At 45.0% G+C, this 17,097-nt stretch overlaps 1 protein-coding gene across 6 annotated transcripts in view; it reads right to left on the reverse strand.

Annotated features, from left to right (window-relative positions):
• The window catches only part of TMCC1 (transmembrane and coiled-coil domain family 1), a 198,636-nt gene that overhangs the window by 104,582 nt on the left and 76,957 nt on the right, over positions 1-17,097 (reverse strand). Inside the window, exon 1 of one of the 6 annotated variants that reach the window (XM_027822396.3) lies at positions 13,400-13,780. The exons of the other annotated variants lie outside the window; for them this stretch is intronic. Within the exon in view, the coding sequence (XP_027678197.1) occupies positions 13,400-13,438 (39 nt within the window). The 5' untranslated portion in view covers positions 13,439-13,780. Of the gene's footprint in view, positions 1-13,399; positions 13,781-17,097 lie in introns of those variants that run through there. 6 annotated transcript variants of the gene reach the window in all.

Raw genomic sequence — 17,097 nt, forward strand, 5'->3', positions numbered from 1 at the left:
GACAGCTACATCTGCTTCGGTGGTCAGGAAAATAGCTGCTATTCCGACAAACCAAATTAAAAAATTATATATAAGAATCAGAAGAGTGCAAACACTTGCCAAGAAACATTCTGGCCCAGCAAGGACCCAGGAAGAATGTGTGCTATTGCATATAGTTGTCTTACTCAGATTAGGTTTTCAGTTCAGCTCTTAGTGCACAGTCTGCCCGTTGTCTGATTTATTTGCTTTTCCCCACATGTTTTATTTAGGGAAGGGACAGAAAAGAGATTGCTGTGGATAAGAATTTCACTTTTTAGCCAAACACTGATTCAAAGAAAGATGCTACCATGCAGATTTGTCGTGAGCTCTGTAATTCAGGGGCTATACTACTGTGTTCTCAAACAGTCACATACCTTACAATCTACAGTCCAGTAGTTACTTGCAGCAGAGGAACATCACCTTCCCCAGTAAAAAGGAAAGGAGTACCAGTGGCACCTTAGAGACTAACCAATGTATTTGAGCATAAGCTTTCGTGAGCTACAGCTCACTTCATCGGATGCCCCAGTATAGATGGTATCTTCAAGTCATCTGGCAGAAAGGCTTGCAGAGGATCTTCTAACATTTTAAAGGTTTCCTTTAGTCTGTCAACGTGCATGGCAGTTTTATGTGCTGCCTTATTACTTACTCTATGTTTGGTTATGCAAGGGAAACTTTTTAATTCATTATTTTCCCAGAAGCAGTTTATTGGATGCTAACCTACTTATGATGGTTCACATCAGTTAACTTGCTTACTGAAAAACTGGAGATTTCCTTTGGGTGTCTAAGAACAGATGTATGTATGAAGAGGATGAAAGAGAGGGTCACAGACTGCACATTTTTCCTAGGACCCTAAAGGCTTAAGAGACCTGAGGCCAAGGCATGGAAGTATTTCCACAGTAAAAGTGCCTATACTGGATATTTCTTGGTCTTAAAATAAGTGAATTTAGTGCTGACAAAGTATCCTCCATTGATAGCCCTGGAGACAAATCCTATTCAACGGACAGAAAAGGCACAGTCCAGGAGTGGCCCCAATGCCCTGCCAATATAAATATAACCTGCAGGGAGAAGCTCTGGGGTGTGTGTGAAAGGATTACTTAAGGTTTTATAGTTGATTCAGATATTGACCACTCTGCTACAGGGGCATCAATTATGGTAGGATTTTTTTTCCGTTTGTTTTTAAAGATATGTCCATTTATCTATGAGGAACGAGACTGAGACCATCAACGCATTTCAAGGACGAACACCAGTCTTCAGATGATTACTTTAAAAAAAACTGGGCCAGATCTGAACTGCTGATGTAGAGGGTCAGAGGTTCTGGATGCCATCACCATTTCCCTGAACCACACAGTTTCTCACAGCTGAAGCTTTGGAAAGTGCTTTGTCTGCTAACCAGCAAGCACCTTTTACAAAAGCACAAACACAGCTGTGACCAGAATTATTTAGAAGATTCTCACAATTCTAATCGTGCCCCTTATCTAAACTACTGGTCAATGCTAACTAAAACTGGGTGTCAGATACATCCTATAGACAAATTTTAATCAAGTCCTTTCTCCCCTATACCCCATGTCCTTTTTTTGTTTTTTTAAAAGATCAAGAATTGGGCTTTGTTATCCTTTCCCTCAAAGATCTTTCCCATCCTTTCTGAAACAGGACAGTGTGTGTGTGTGTATGTTATCCTGAACAGCCATCCCGCAAAAAGAAAAGGTAACAAACAGCCAACTAAGATCAAAATCTTTCCCATCTGCAGAGTTTGGAAACAAGCTGGGGAAAAAGGCAAACCAGTTATATCATAAGGTGTTCTTTGTTCATAGGTGCTGCACCCAATGGCTTGAAGTGGTTTCCGTAATATACAGGGTTACAGATTGGTTCAATGGCTCTCAGCACCCCCACTACAAAAACCTGTTCCAGCACCCCTTTTTAATACTTCCTTTGATCACTGCTGAGGGGAAATTCCAATTGTTATTACTATCCACCCTCCCCACAGGCATCTGTTACAATGTATGATTATATTCTACAAAGTAAACAACCATGAGCAGCAAAATATCACTATAAAAATGCATTAGTTTAAAACAGACTACAAGAGGAATGTGTTTATATCCATTAAGGTTATAAGTCTATTTGGCAATGAATCATCATATACAATTTACCAGACCTCCAGCTGGTATGTAAATGTGTAATGGGGTTTCTTTGGATTATCTAAAGTTTTTCTTAGAGACATGCAGAGACTGATATATTCCTGCCTCTAACCGCTAAATACCTGCATCATGGAGCAGGGGAGGCAGCGCTCCTCTGAGTTCATCAGGGCCTATTTTATTTCTGTACCATCATTCCATCCAAGACTCTGCCATCGGTACTGGGAGTTCTGTCCTGTCTCAATGTTTCAAAACTTGTCAATCCTGCTCCTTTAATTGGATGGAGAGGATACCAGTTTCCTTTCAGGAGCTGAATTTGTTACTAACACTAGACATTCCTGGGAGCAAGAGTATGCAATGGAAATTATTCCCAGTCTCAATAGCCATGACTACACTAGTTTAGCTCCACCATTGTGAGCATCAGCATTTGTATCCCATCACCTGCCAAAACTGTTTAGATCAGTGTTTTGTCCAGTCATCAACTGATGTCTTAGATATTAGATAGTGTTAATGCAGTTAATAGCGTTATCTGACATGATGCTGAAAAAGCTGGTAGTAGCTGATGGATCTGTCTCCACTAGGGCTTCCACCATCGCTAACGTGAGTGGACAAATAATGGGAAATTTTTTCCCACGCTTTCCCCTAGTGAAGATGCTGCTTCAGTTGGAATGAATATATATTTATTTATTTTCAAGTTTGATGCTATAACACAAAATCCAGCATGTCAAAATAAACAGAAGTATCTCTCTTCCAGCCATTTGACACATGAAAACGTTGAGTGTGATCATACCTCACCTGAATGTAATTTATGGTTTGGGTATTAAATACTACCAGAGTTTCTGCCTTGCCGGGCCAGCTGGCACTACCAGCTTTTTACAATGTGCTTGTGTGTGTGCGCGCGCGCACGCACGGGGGGGTGGGGGTGGGGGGGAGGGAGGGCAGGGTGGCTTGTCAATGAATCATGCCACTGGAAAAATGAGCCTCCTTCATCCAGGAACAGATTCATCTTAAAAGCCAAGCAGTACCAATTTTTTTAAAAAATGGATTCTGTATAAGTAAGTGCATTTCTTAAATCAGAGATCACATCCAAGCTTGCTGTCATGATATAGCACTGACAGATGGAACACAGCCACATGAGCCCTGGCTCCTGAACCCTGGGGAATGCAGCCACTCTACCATTAACTTACTGGGAGACTATTCCATTGATGAAAAATGAGTGAGCTGGATTTATTTTCACATTACAAACTCTTCAAGCCACAAGCAGACAGAGACGTGAAGAGTTCAAGTCCTTGACTCTGGCAATTTGAAAAAGGACTGATTTCCCTTTTCCCCTATGCAAAAGGATTCCTGGCTCTTTAAGAATCATGATCTCTACCTTAGAACATATTTTGATTAGGGATTCCAATTTCAGGCTTGTAGTTGTCAGAGTTTAAGGCCAGAAGGGACCACTAGATCATCTGGTCTGACCTCCTGTATATCACAGGCCACCAACACCACCCAGCACGACACACTAAACCCAACAACCGAAATTAGACCAAAGTACTACAGCCCACAGCAGACTAGACTATTGTGTGCCACAGGCAGAGAACAGGAGGGAAGGAGGTATACCAGTGCCCAACGCCCCTGCAATGACAAGGAAGTGAGATATACCCAGATAATCCTGGCAAGTGACCTGTACTCATATGCTGCAGAGGAAGGGAGAAAAATCCAAAAGTCACTGCCAATCTGACTGGAGCAAAATTCCTTCCCATCACCACATATGGTGATCAGTTAATCCCTGAGCATGTAAGCAAGAGTTAGTCAGCCAAGCAACTGAGACAGACTGCTCAGTATCACTCAAAGGCCTAACCTTCCTCATCCAATGTCCTATCTCTAGCCATGGCCATCCCTGATGCTTCGGAGGAAAGAGAAGGAGATAAACACAGAATACAGTGGTGGAGGGAAGGGAATCCATTCCTGACCCCCTGATGGTGTCCAGCTGAAACCTTGAAGCATGAACTTTTAGGAACATAAAACATAAGCCAAAAGTGAGCCCAGAGCTGCTGAGCCCTGCCTCCTACCATTACAAGCAACCCCATTATACAATCACACTCAAATGTGTCCAGCTCTCTCTAAAAACTAATTCGGTTTTTTACCTCCACAACTCCTAATGGGAAGTTATTCCAGAACCTCATCCCTCTCAGGGTTAGAAACCTTCTAATTTCCAGCCTGAATTTGTTCATGGCCAGTTTAAATCCAGTTCTTGTGCCCACATTGTCCATTAGTTTAAGTAGTTTTTCACCCTCTATGATAATTATCCCCCTAATGTATTTATGGAGAGCAATCGCATCCCCGCTCAGCCTTCTTTTTGCTAGACTAAACAAATCAAGCTCTTCCAGTCTTCTCTCATAAGATAGGTCCCCCATTCCTCTCATCATCCTAGTAGCTCTTCTCTTCACCTGTTCCAGTTTGGATTAATCATTTTTGAACTTGGGTGACCAGCATTGTGGTCTTACAGTACCTTGTACAATAGCATTAATACTTCTCTAACTCTATTGGAAATGCCTCACCTGATACCCCTTAGAATCACATCTGAGTGGCTCAGTCATCCTATGATCGACCCACACACCCAGGTCTCTCTCCTTCTCTGTCACTTCCAACTGAGAAGATCCCAGCTAATAGCAGAAATTATTACTGGACCTTAAGTACAGGACCTTGAAATTCAGTAGTACGAAATGCATCCCATATCTGTCACTTCAGACTTCCAGGTCATCCAGATCTTCCTATAAAATATTCCATTCCTCCTCTGCATTGACAATGCCTCCCACCTTCATGGTGTAAAATCACTGGGTTTTCTTAAATAATCAATATCGTATGCTAATGAATATCTGTTTGTATCGAGGAAATTAAAATTACAGGAATCCCCAGGTTTAGACTACATTCCTCTGCACAATATTCCAGAAGGGCTGAGATGAGTGTATTGAAAGAGTCCCCTCAAGTGCTCTAGTTTAATAAAAGATCAGTAGCAACCAGAATGAAGGAAATGATCAGTGGACAACTGGCATAAAACTGACTCTCACTGGACCTGCCTTACCTGTCCAGAGTCAAACTCAATGAGGTAGAAAGGAGTATAAGGTAGAGAAAGCAGCTCTGAGTAAGCATGGCAGGGGAAAAAAAACCTGCTTATGAAAATGGGAAAGTAGGAATGTAAAACTCCACATTAGGAGCAAAATAGCAAATTCATGCACTTCAATGCTACAGCTATAATATTACTTCCTTCAGTGACTAAGCATGACATCTTACAGTTTTATCATAGTATGATCCCAACCTCTATTTTGCCATGATCAGTTTAGGTTCCAGTCCCCCAAGTAAAACTTGGTCCACATGAGCAAGAAGGAAAAAAACTCAGATGTTGATAACCCACTCGCTGCTTCAGGGCAAAGTAGTGATAGGCCACTTTTTAAGAGGTCTGTTTGTCCACAAGAAGTGCCTCAAAAATGAAGGGCCATTCCAAGACTTTGCAACATTCTGGTTAAACTCACTCAATACCATTCCACTTCAAGGAAGGGTCTAAGTCAGACATAAAATTAGTAATGTCCTTCACTTACTCAAAGTGAAGTTACATAGAAAATCTGCGTTTGGCATATCTAAGGCTTGGTCACATTGACCTATGTCAACCTATGTTGAGTACTTGTGGCACCTTAGAGACTAACAAATTTATTTGAGCATAAGCTTTCGTGAGCTACAGCTCACTTCATTGGATGCATTCAGTGGATCTTTTTGCGAATACAGACTAAAACGGCTGCTACTCTGAAAACTAACTATATGTTAGCGTCTACATGACAGCCTTGCTCCCGCCGATGTCCTACGCAGACATAACTCCACCTCCATAAGAGGTGTAGGGCTTATGTTGACGTAGTTAGGGCAATGCAGTGTCCATGTAGATGCTGCCTTACTTACATGGGCTGACAAATTTTAGCGTATCCACTTCACAGCTCCCTACTGGAGCCCTGAAATGACAAGAAAGGCTAGTAGGTTCCCTGGTAGGAACCCTGCACCTGTCTCACAGCTCGGGCTGTCACACCCCGGATTAGATGTGGGGGCTCCAGCTACAGACCAGTTGCCCCCCCGCGCTCTTAGCAGGTTGCTGCCCAGGCTCCTGTCTCCACACTGGGAGCCCTGCTGCCCGCCAGGCTCCCAGCTACCCGGTCCCAGCCGAGCTGCTGCCTGGGCTCCCCACTCCAAGCCCAGCTGTCAGACCCTGAGAGCCTGGGCTCCCAGCTCCCCAGAGTGCTCCTAGAGCTATCAGAGTGTGTGTGCTCTGAGTGGAGACAATAGCAGTGTGAAATTGAAAAGAATGTCAATTTCACTGTTGATAGATTCTGTGCTGCAAAACTGAGCCCCTCTTGGGCTCACAGCTGGTGCTGTCACCCCACACTCAGCTGTCAGTGCCCCACAATGCCCCACTTCAGTCAGTGCAAGCACTCCTGGTGAGGACACAGTTCACCAGCAGACGGCGGGTAGTGTGGACACCAACAGCTGACTGAATTACTGTGGTGGCTGTAGGTCAACCTTAGGCCCTATCTACACTGGCAAGTTTGTGCGCAGTGAAGCAGCTTTGAGCGCTCTAACTCCCGAGGCGTACACACTGCCAAGCCACTGAGTGTGCAGAAAATGTGCAGATGCAGCGCTCTTTAAAAAAAAAAAAAACACACCCTGACAAGAGGAGTAGAGCGTTCTGCGCTGGGGCTACAGTGCTGCAGTGCCAGTGTAGACACCGTGATTACTGCACTGTGATTGGCCTCCGGGAGGTGTCCCACAATGCCTGTTCTCGCCTCTCTGGCCATCAGTTTAAATGCTACTGCCCTGCCCTCAGGTGACCAACCGTGAGCCCCACCCTGTATACTCCTTTGCAAGGAGGGACCCAGAGGCAGAGGATGACTGAGGCCAGAGATGCATGCAGTCAGAAGCTCTACCCCAGAGGAGTCTAGCCAGTCACAGCAGTTGGAGCTTGGCGAAGCGCAAACAGCAGAGGAGGCCCCTGATAAGTGGATCTGATTTTGGGAATTGTTGAAGCGAGTTGTTGGGGGCAGGAGGGTTGCAGAAAGCAGGCTTGTCCCCACCTCATGCCCAGTCTAAGCAGCGGAACAGGCTGTTGGTACACTCCCTCACTTCACGGGAATCTCCCTCAGATCTCCAGGACACACTCGTGGAGATACTGGGCCATCTGCTTCCACAGGTTCCTCGGCAGAACTGTTTTGTTTCCTGCCCCATTAACGGTAACTTTCCTGTGCCACTGTGCCGTCACGGGGGAGGGAGGGGACGGATGACAAGAAGGGAAACCATTGCTGCACACAGGCTAGCCAAATAGGTGCCAGGGCGGAAGCTGCAGGCTTGGAGAAGACTCTCCCTTGATTCCTTGCTCACCCTCAGCAGCGAGATATCTTCCATAATGATCACCTCCTGTGGAAAGTGGCGGGGACAGGAATGATTATCAGGCCCACTCAACAGTACTGGCTCTCCCCATGTGCCCAAGAGCCATGTGCCCAGTGTACAGCAGGGTCCTGGAACAGTGATTTACCCTGCCCCTGCGGCTACTCACCGTTGAGGGGGTCTTGCGCCTCATGTGTGCTTGCCTGGGGTCAGCCAGTTAGTGACAGGTGTGTGAGTACTGACTGTTTTAAAGCAATGAAACAGTGTTGTCTGTGTTGCAAACACTACTGCTTCTGTAAAATGTTGCATTTAAACTTTACGGAGATGACCTTGGGAGGACAGCGTCCCTCTGTTATTGGTGGCAGAACGGCTGCGCAGAATTAGAAAGCGTCCAAGAAGAACTGAGGAGGACTTTATGCATGAGGTTATGATGCACTCCACAGCCGAGAAAAAAGAATGGAAGGAGTGGCAGGACAGAGAGAAGAGGGACCGAAAGGAGAACGCGGCACACCAGGAAGAAGCCACGGAGTGGCTCTTAACAGGTATGGACCGCCAAGCGGACATGCTCAGGCAATACTAGCCCTTCAAACCGAGCAGTTCCGCGCCGCTCTCGCAGCCGCAAAATTCTTTCCCATGCACCCTCCCACACACAGCCAACACACTCTTATCAACCTCCTGGCTCCACTCTCTACCCGCAGCATTCCACTCCTGCCTCCTCACAGTCCAGCAGTGTGGACTCCCACTACCCACTGCACTCAACACCCATCCCTCTGCAGTTTGGCCCTGCTGAAGTACAGCACCCACTGCATCACACTCATCATAGGAGAAAGTTGGGTATGATCCCTGGACATACACAAATCTGTAGCAGTCCCGGGACCCCTCCTCCTCGAGACCTTCCCTTCCCCCATCACCCGCCCCGCTGATGATTTTTTTCATTTGACTCTCTCCTCTGGTTGTCGTTCTATAAAATAATTGTGTTTGTTTGAAAGCGATCTTTATTCTATTAAGTGAAAGCAAAAAGAGCACTGCAAAGCAACATACAATTAGGTTTCTTCACTGTGGAATGCATCATATGCACCAATCCTAGCATTACAAGCACTGCAATCCCAAGCATAGCAACAAATATTAGTGGCTTTCAGCTTCAAATTGCTGCCTCAAAGCATCCCTGATCCTTATGACCCCGTGCTGTGTCCCTCTAATAGCTCTGGTCTCTGGCTGTTCAAACTCAGCCTCCAGGCGCTGAGCCTCTGTGGTCCAGCCCTGAGTGAAGCTTTCACCCTTCCCTTCACAAATATTATGGAGCCTACAGCACTCTGCTATAAGCACAGGATTATGGTCATCGGCTATGTCCAGCTTCCCATATAGGCATCGCCAGCGGGCTTTTAAATGGCCAAATGCACACTCCACAGTCCACACAATGCACTTGGTCAGCCTGTTGTTGAACTGCTCCTTGCTGCTGTCAAGTTTCCCCATGTATGGCTTCATGAGCCAGGGCCTTAAGAGGTAGGCGGGGTCTCCCAGGATCACAGTGGGCATTTCAACTTCCCCTACGGTGATCTTCTGGTCCAGGAAGAAAGTGCCTGCTTGCAGGTTCTTGAACAGGCCAGTGTTCCGAAAGATGCATGCATCATGCACCTTTCCAGACCAGCCTGTGTTAATGTCTGTGGAACACCCATGGTGATCCACAAGCACCTGGAGAACCATTGAGAAAAACCCCTTGTGATTAATGTACTCTGTGACTAGGTGGTCTGGTTCCAGAATTGGAATATGCATGCCATCGATCGCCCCTCCGCAGTTTGGGACGCCCATTTGTGCAAAGCCATCCACAATGTCACATTGTCTTTTGGAGCAGGATGTGATTAATGGTCCTGCACACTTCCATCAACACGAGTTCAAAGGTAGACTTTCCCACTCCGAACTGGTTAGCGACCGATTGGTAGCAGTCTGGAGTAGCCAGCTTCCACGGTGCAATCGCCACGTGCTTCTCCAATGGCAGGGCAGCTCTCATTCTCGTGTCCTTGCGGTGCAGGGCTGGGGCGAGCTCATCACACAGTCCCACGAATGTGGCTTTCCTCATGAGAAAGTTCTGCAGCCAGTGCTCATCATCCCAGACATGCATCACAAAGTGATCCCACCATTCAGTGCTTGTTTCCCAAGCCCCAAAGCGGCATCCCAGTGTAGTCAGCACCTCCACGAATGCCACAAGCAATCTCGTCATAGCTACTACATGTGGCAAGATCAACGTCACACTCCTCTTGACCTTGTAGTTTAAGGAATAACTCCACTGCCACTCGTGACGTATTGGTCAGTGTGAGCAGCATTCTTGTCAACAGCTTGGGATCCATTCCTGCAGCCCGAAAGAGGCAGGGCAGGGTGCGCAGTACACAAACAGTTGAAAGATGGCGCCAAATGTGGGTGGAAGCACAGGGATTGCTGGGATGCGAGCAATGCATCACAGGGCATTGGGACAAGACCCAGGATGCCCCGCAACCCCTTCCACCTTCCCACAAGTCTTAGTGACAAAAAAGAGATGCTCTGTGGGATAGCTGCCCAGAGTGCACTGCTCTGAACAGCACGGCAAGTGTGAACATGCTATTGCACAGGCATGTGTCAGTATGAACACACAACAGCGGTTTTCCTTCGGCGCTGTAACTTTGCCAGTCTAGACGTGCCCTAAGTTAAGTCGACCTAATTTTGTAGTGCAGACAAGCTCTCAATCTTTTTCTTCACAAGCAGACTGAAAACGTATACATAAAATGAAATGGCATGTTTTTTATTTGGAAGATGTTTCCTTGAACATGGTTCCATTTATTTCCATTATATTGCTTTCACAACCTGGGCTTAAACATATGGACAAAGTCAAGCCACATAAAGAGGGATACAGTTGTGCTCCATCATTTCAAGAGTGAAGGAATTCCCACACTACAAACAAGGCAGCAGGAGCACTTCTTGAGATTTTGCTATTGGGCTGACAGTAATTCTTAGCCGTTTAGGGGTTTTCAAAGAATAAAGAAATGGAGGGCGGCAATGGAAATTAACATACTTGAAAAGGCTTAAAGAAAATATTGTTTTTGGAGCATTCCACACTATAAGACAAAAATTAAGATAAGGTTTATCCAAAACCAAGTGCATAACTGGAATTTGGCATGCTCACCTATTTATTGAAACAAATTCACATGCCACTAAGTGCTTGGCCTTTTTAAGGTTTTACAGTGAAAGGTCAATATACTAAGGCCCCAGTTTCTACCACAGGAGACTTCCTAGGATGTCCAAAATTCCATACACGGACACTCACACTGGCAGAAAGATGCAAAGAACAGGCAGTTACACACAAGTATCAATATGCACCTCCTAAAAAGACACCAATATTTGGTCTTTTAAAGTGCACGACACAAATGCAACTCAAAGGAATTAGTAACAAAATTGATTTCTTCTGGTAAAACCTTTTTCTTGTGGAGTGGACATTTCATAGCTCATACAGCATTATGTACTGTATGGCTCTGATAAGTATAGTATCCGAGCACCTCATAACCATTAGTTAACCTAATTGAGAAAGGGAAGGAGTTTTATCCCCATTTTACAGATTAGGAATGGAGGCCCAGAGAGATTAAGTGACTTGCCCAAAGGTCATGCAGGACATGTGTGGTAAAGTTGGAAATTGAAACCAGCTCTTTGACTCTCAGTCCTGTGTCAAAAGGCCACCTTTTCTCCCTTTCTGTGGCTCTAGATTCCCCTTTCTAGTTTTATATTCAGTGGTGACAATTTCTCAGCATTTGTAAATCATAATTCTGTGTCGTTCCATTCTCCCAATTTAAATTCCTCTCCTTCAGATTCATCTGGAGATTATCTTTACTTCATGACTTTAAGAGTACATGACATCACTATACACCCATTTAACATGTCACATTTAATCCAAGAGGTGACTGCCTGTCAATGATGGGTGAGCCAATACCTATACCATTTTGCCTACTTTACATATATTAAGGTTAAACTGCCATGTAAAGCTTTGAGATCTTAGTATGAATGGACTGTAAAACAATTTTTATTTGATCTATACATTCCAGCTTCAGTCATTCTGCTGCCAAATCTGCTCATAGTAAATAACATCTAGCTTTTATATAGCACTTAGCAGATCTCAAAGTGAATTACAAAGGGTATCTTCCCCATCCTTGCAGATGGGGGAAACTGAGGCACAGAAAAAAGGTAAGTAACTTGCCCAAGGCCACCCAGCAGGCCATTAGCAGAACCAGGAACAGAACCCAGCTCTCCAGAGTCCCAGTCCAGTTCACGAGAGAGTGAGATCCATTTTGATTGCTCCTTTATGTAACTATAATTTCAAGCAAACCTAACAAGCCTATGATGTGAGTAGGCAGGTCCCACTTGGGGCAAAGGAACACTGCATGAACCATTTTGTAAACAGGTGTGATACAATTCAGACTAATTCAGTTTAACACACTATTAAGCCGCCCAGCATGAAAAGGGCCAGATGTGTTTAACACCCCTATGAACAGTTTTCCTAGGCTAGAAGCTGAACTCTGTTTAAACAGTATGATCCCATTCACCCTGTTTGGCTCAGTTAGCCAGAATGGCTTTTAAAACAGAGATCAAACTGGCAAAAACAGTCTAAGCACGACTAACATGCGAGGCTCATTATTAACCACACAGTCATTTTTTAGGGCGAAATTAAATTTGTGTACTGCCACTGAAGATTTGCTTTGTTTGAAGGCACAGTTCGTAGCATGAAACAATGTGAACAATTAAAGGGAAAAGATGTAGGTTTCTCCTTTTCATGGCCACTTGGAATGCCCATGGTTCAGTATTTTACAGATGCTGATGAACTCCAAGGGACATAAAGAATAACAGTTTATTGCAACATCATAGCCTTTCCCAACATACTGTCTGCAGAGAACAAGTTTTGACCTATTTTAACTGCTGATCACAGCATTTTCTAAGTTAAAAACCCTTTAAACAGACTTTAGAAAAGAGCTTCAAATGTTAAAAAAAATGTTAAATACAAGGTTAACTATGGTAATATCTCTTTTCAGAGAGAAGTCTGCATAATCTATATGATTAGAAAGAAAAGAATGGGGTTGCTATGTCTGGCTTGTAGCACCAGCATACTCACCTGAAGGGCACTGCACACCCTCATTTTATTCATGGGTTGATTTTCCTGAAGCAGGCTTAAGTGTTTTTCAGATTAAACACATTGGATTTATTCTATGATAAATCTACAAAACATGGATTAAATACTCACTCCTCCAGAATCACTTCTTAAAACAGAGGCACACATATATAGTTATTAAGCAGCAAAATCTCTTAACATCTCCTTTGTTCTTAATTAACATAGTCAGAAAGCCCTGCCTAATACTTCAAAGTGAGGAGTACAAGTTTTCAGGTGGATGCCTGGGACACTTTGTGGTCTCTCCTACTGGCTACCCCTACTACTGAAACTCTAATGGACATAAAGCACATGTTTAAGTGACCATCATGTTTTGATTTGATGTATGTCCACATGCTGGCATAACTGTTAATTCAATTCCCTCTTTCCCATAGCCCCCTCTACCCCAAACACATCAGCAATGCAAGTTGAGAGAGGAAGCTGCAGCCTCCCACAAATCTAGAGCTCCAGTTCCAGCCTAAAGGGAACAAAACCTGTGCCTACCAATGGGCAGTCCGCCTTAAAAAACCTTTGTCTGTCTAAGAGAAGAGAACAAAAGGCAGGGCTGCGTCTCCCACACAGACTCACCCACCTCTGTATAAGCAGAGATTTTACTGATCTGTAATCAGAAAAGGAAGCTATAAGTGTCATGCATATCACAATTACAGATACTACCCACCTTTGATAGCTGCCTCCTGAGGCTAAAGCGCTGAACCATGGTCACCCTCTGTCTTCAGACAAAGCAGTCCACAAGAGGGGAAGGGGGGGCGGGGGGAGAAGGGCAAGACTGACAGCTACCTATAATTGTCTGAAGCAACACATCCTCCAGGCTGTCAGAGGGACACGACTAAGTGAATGTTTTGATAGTCCTAAAACTTAAAGCCACTTCATTGTTCTTTAAAGCGATCCTGTGAAATCTACAAGCAGGGAAAGAGGGAGGGGCAGAAGCCTGGAGCTGCTCACCCTGTGCCAAGCTTTTTTAGCACTTCCTGTGAGTCAGCTGTGAGGGGTCCAGACAGACGGACCACCCCCTCCTCAGATTCATTAGCGAGCATTGCTGTGGAGCCACCTGAGCCTTTTAGGGACTGACTGGCTGCTCTGGTTATTGCAGGGTGGGGTTTGCAAAGCATCTGCCTGAAGTGCAGATAAGGAGGTTAACCAGCAGCCAAAAAATCCTCCCAGTGACTAAATCCCTCCCCCCGCCCCCCCCCAGGAGCTGTCAGCTTCAAAAAGCAACAGCTTCCTCCTCAAACCCCCCCCCCCCCCACAAATTAATCAGCTCACCCCTCTCAGGGAGAAGAAAGGGTTACTGTGGCTAGAGGAAGCGACTCACTCCCACCCTTGGGCTCAGCAGCTGCAAGGCTTTGTCTAACACAACTGGCTAGAGATTTCCTCTTATTCATAGGGAGAGGCAGCCCTTCAGGAATGAATATCAGGTGCAGGGATGCATATTACAGCAGTGACTTCAACTCTGACTCCTTAAACAAACCTAAGAGCTGACTCCAGAGCTGTTTGCTTTGTTCTGGAGGTTTAGCAACCAGGAGAAAGATTAATACAAAACATGTCAGCGTAAGCACAGTGACAGGAAAGCCAAACCACCACCATCCTGAAGGCAACAAAGGGCTTGAAGTTATAAACTGTGTTACTGCAATTAATCAGTTTAACTCCCTCCTCCCCCCTCAACTCTTTCTTGATTTAATCCCATTGTGAGTTACTCCAGATGATACATAAACCACCTCCATATGAAGGTGGAGGCTAAAAATTCATTTCAATTCAACCTTCTAGCTGTGCACACCCCCCCTTCCTGCTTAAACCATTAGCTGAGTGAACCATGCAGGGGCATGAGTGGAGCAGTGCCAAACTGCATGCCTAAATTTCTGGCACAAAGGTTGTTTCAGGGAAGGCAGCCACAAGGCACTGAACCTTTGGAAATAAGCAGCACATGCTACTGATCACAGTACACATGTGTGGCAGCTAGAAACATGGCCACCACCCAATGTGGGCTGATCAGTCCAGGGCTTGGTGTGATGGATGACCAGTAAGGTAGCCAGGCCATCTCAACATTTTCATTCACTGGGTAAAAAGCTTTCCTATGACAAGCACAGAGATTTCCTAAAAGCACCCTCTTATCCCACACCTGGTCTAGCCCATGAATTACCTACTGTTATGCTACAGTTATAACTGCCTACAAAGCTTTAAGGGGCAGGAACTGTAATTTATTACATGTTCATACAGCACCAAGCACAATAGGGCCCTGATCTAGTTGAGGCCTCTAGGCACTACTGCAATAGAAATAAAGCAATTCAGAGTTAATGTAGACACTCAGGCTGTGTCTACACTGCCACTTTCAGTGCTAAAACTTTAGTCATTCAGGGGGTGTGAAAACACACACCAAATAGGCACTGTCACATTGAAATGGCTCATGGGATTGCATGAGACCTTGTGGCCTTCAAGAACTGAGGTCAGATCTTGTGGCCTTCACGGCCCGAGGTCCTCACCCTTCTGCACCCTCTGTCTCTCTTGTGGGGATGAGGGATGGTGTGCTAGGATTCCGAGAGCTGAGTTCTTGGAGGGTAGACTAAGGAGAGCCTACTCTGAATTACAAATAATATACTAAGGAGCCCTGTAGCCCCTGCACTGGAACCAATTAAATTCCTGATATTGGAGAGTATGGGTGATGGGCTGGTAGCTCCCCTCCCCTGTGTTAAAATTTAATAAAAGTTTCAGCCTGCTGCTTAATTCCATGCTAAAGCTCACTTCATCAGATGCTGCAGATCTAGCTGATTGCCTGTTTGGGGGGGTCAGGAAGGATTTTTTCTTCTCCCATGGACCAATTGGCAGAAAACCAGTGAATTTTTTGCCTTCCTCTCAGCACCATCTAGCCACAGTGGTTTAAGTAGGATACTGTATTTTTGCGAATACAGACTAACACGGCTGTTACTCTGAAACCTTAAGTAGGAATGTACTTAGTACCTAACTGAGGTAGGTGGGTTGAGTTGTTAATTTGTTACAGTTCGTGGCCAGTTTCCAGTGTGGTTAAAAGGATAATATGAACAGTCCACAGAGGTAAAATGCAGGATTTTGGCAGTGGGCCTTGGACTCATGGGATAGCATGAGACCTTGTGGCCTTCAAGAACTGAGGTCAGATCTTGTGGCCTTCACGGCCCAAGGTCCTCACCCTTCTGCACCCTCTGTCTCTCTTGTGGGGATGAGGGATGGTGTGCTAGGATTCCGAGAGCTGAGTTCTTGGAGGGTGGACTAAGGAGAGCGTACCCTGAATTACAAATAATATACTAAGGAGCCCTGTAACCCCTGCACTGGAACCAATTAAATTCCTGATATTGGAGAGTATGGGTGATGGGCAGGTAGCTCCCCTCCCCTGTGTTAAAATTTTATAAAAGTTTCAGCCTGCTGCTTAATTCCATGCATGTCTTGTCTTCATTTCATTGCAATGTCTGCATCAATGCATATTCTGTTGTGTAATGTGACATCATTATTCCGACTTTGCAAAAGGGGGAACTGGATCACAGAGACGAGGCAACCTACCCACGGTCACACACAAAGTAGTAAGCGTTAGCAGGACAGAGCCTAAAGATACATATATGCCAGACTGTAACCAAGTCCCAAATAGGCATTGTCACATTTTAGGCCATGTCTACACTGCAAAATTTTGTCAACCTAACTTACATCGGCATACAGCCACTACAGTTATTAAATTGCTCGTCTGTGCACACTTGCCTCCTTGTGTCAGTGCTGCGCATCCTCACCAGGAGCACTTGTATGGATTGTATTGTCAGTGTGGGGCATAGTGGAATGTCTTGTGAAAGCCACTAACAGTCTATGTAAGCAATGCAGTTACTACACCAACACTGCGTCAACCTAATTATGTTGACTGACTATGCCACTTGGGGAGGTGGTGTTACTAAATTGGTATAGAGAGGCACTTATGTTGGCAGACACTAAATTTAAATGCAGACACTTCTACAGTTAGGTCAACACAAGGCAGCTTACGTTAACCTAACAATGTGGTGTAGACCTGGCCTTTGCTTCAGGACTGAGGTAACCCATGCTAGCTAAAAATGCAGTGAGCAGATTTCTAACCAGGATGGAACAAAACAACGTGTTAAAATTTGACCACCACCAGAAATCCAAAACACAGAAAATGGGCAAAATTCACGACACTGGGAGATAAAATAACATTTCTAAGCATTGAGCTCTCATTTCTAATGGATAGTTCTCACTCATGCTGCCTTGTCATGTGAAGGGACACTGGACACTAAAATCTCAGCAGGTGATACAGCCGCCTTCTGTTAAAAGGCAAAACATCTCTGCTTTATTTTCAGTCTTACTCGCTTTCCACTGCAATTCAGTTCAATG

The sequence above is a fragment of the Chelonia mydas genome, chromosome 7 (assembly GCF_015237465.2).
Source record: "Chelonia mydas isolate rCheMyd1 chromosome 7, rCheMyd1.pri.v2, whole genome shotgun sequence".
NCBI classification, from domain to species: Eukaryota; Metazoa; Chordata; order Testudines; family Cheloniidae; genus Chelonia; species Chelonia mydas.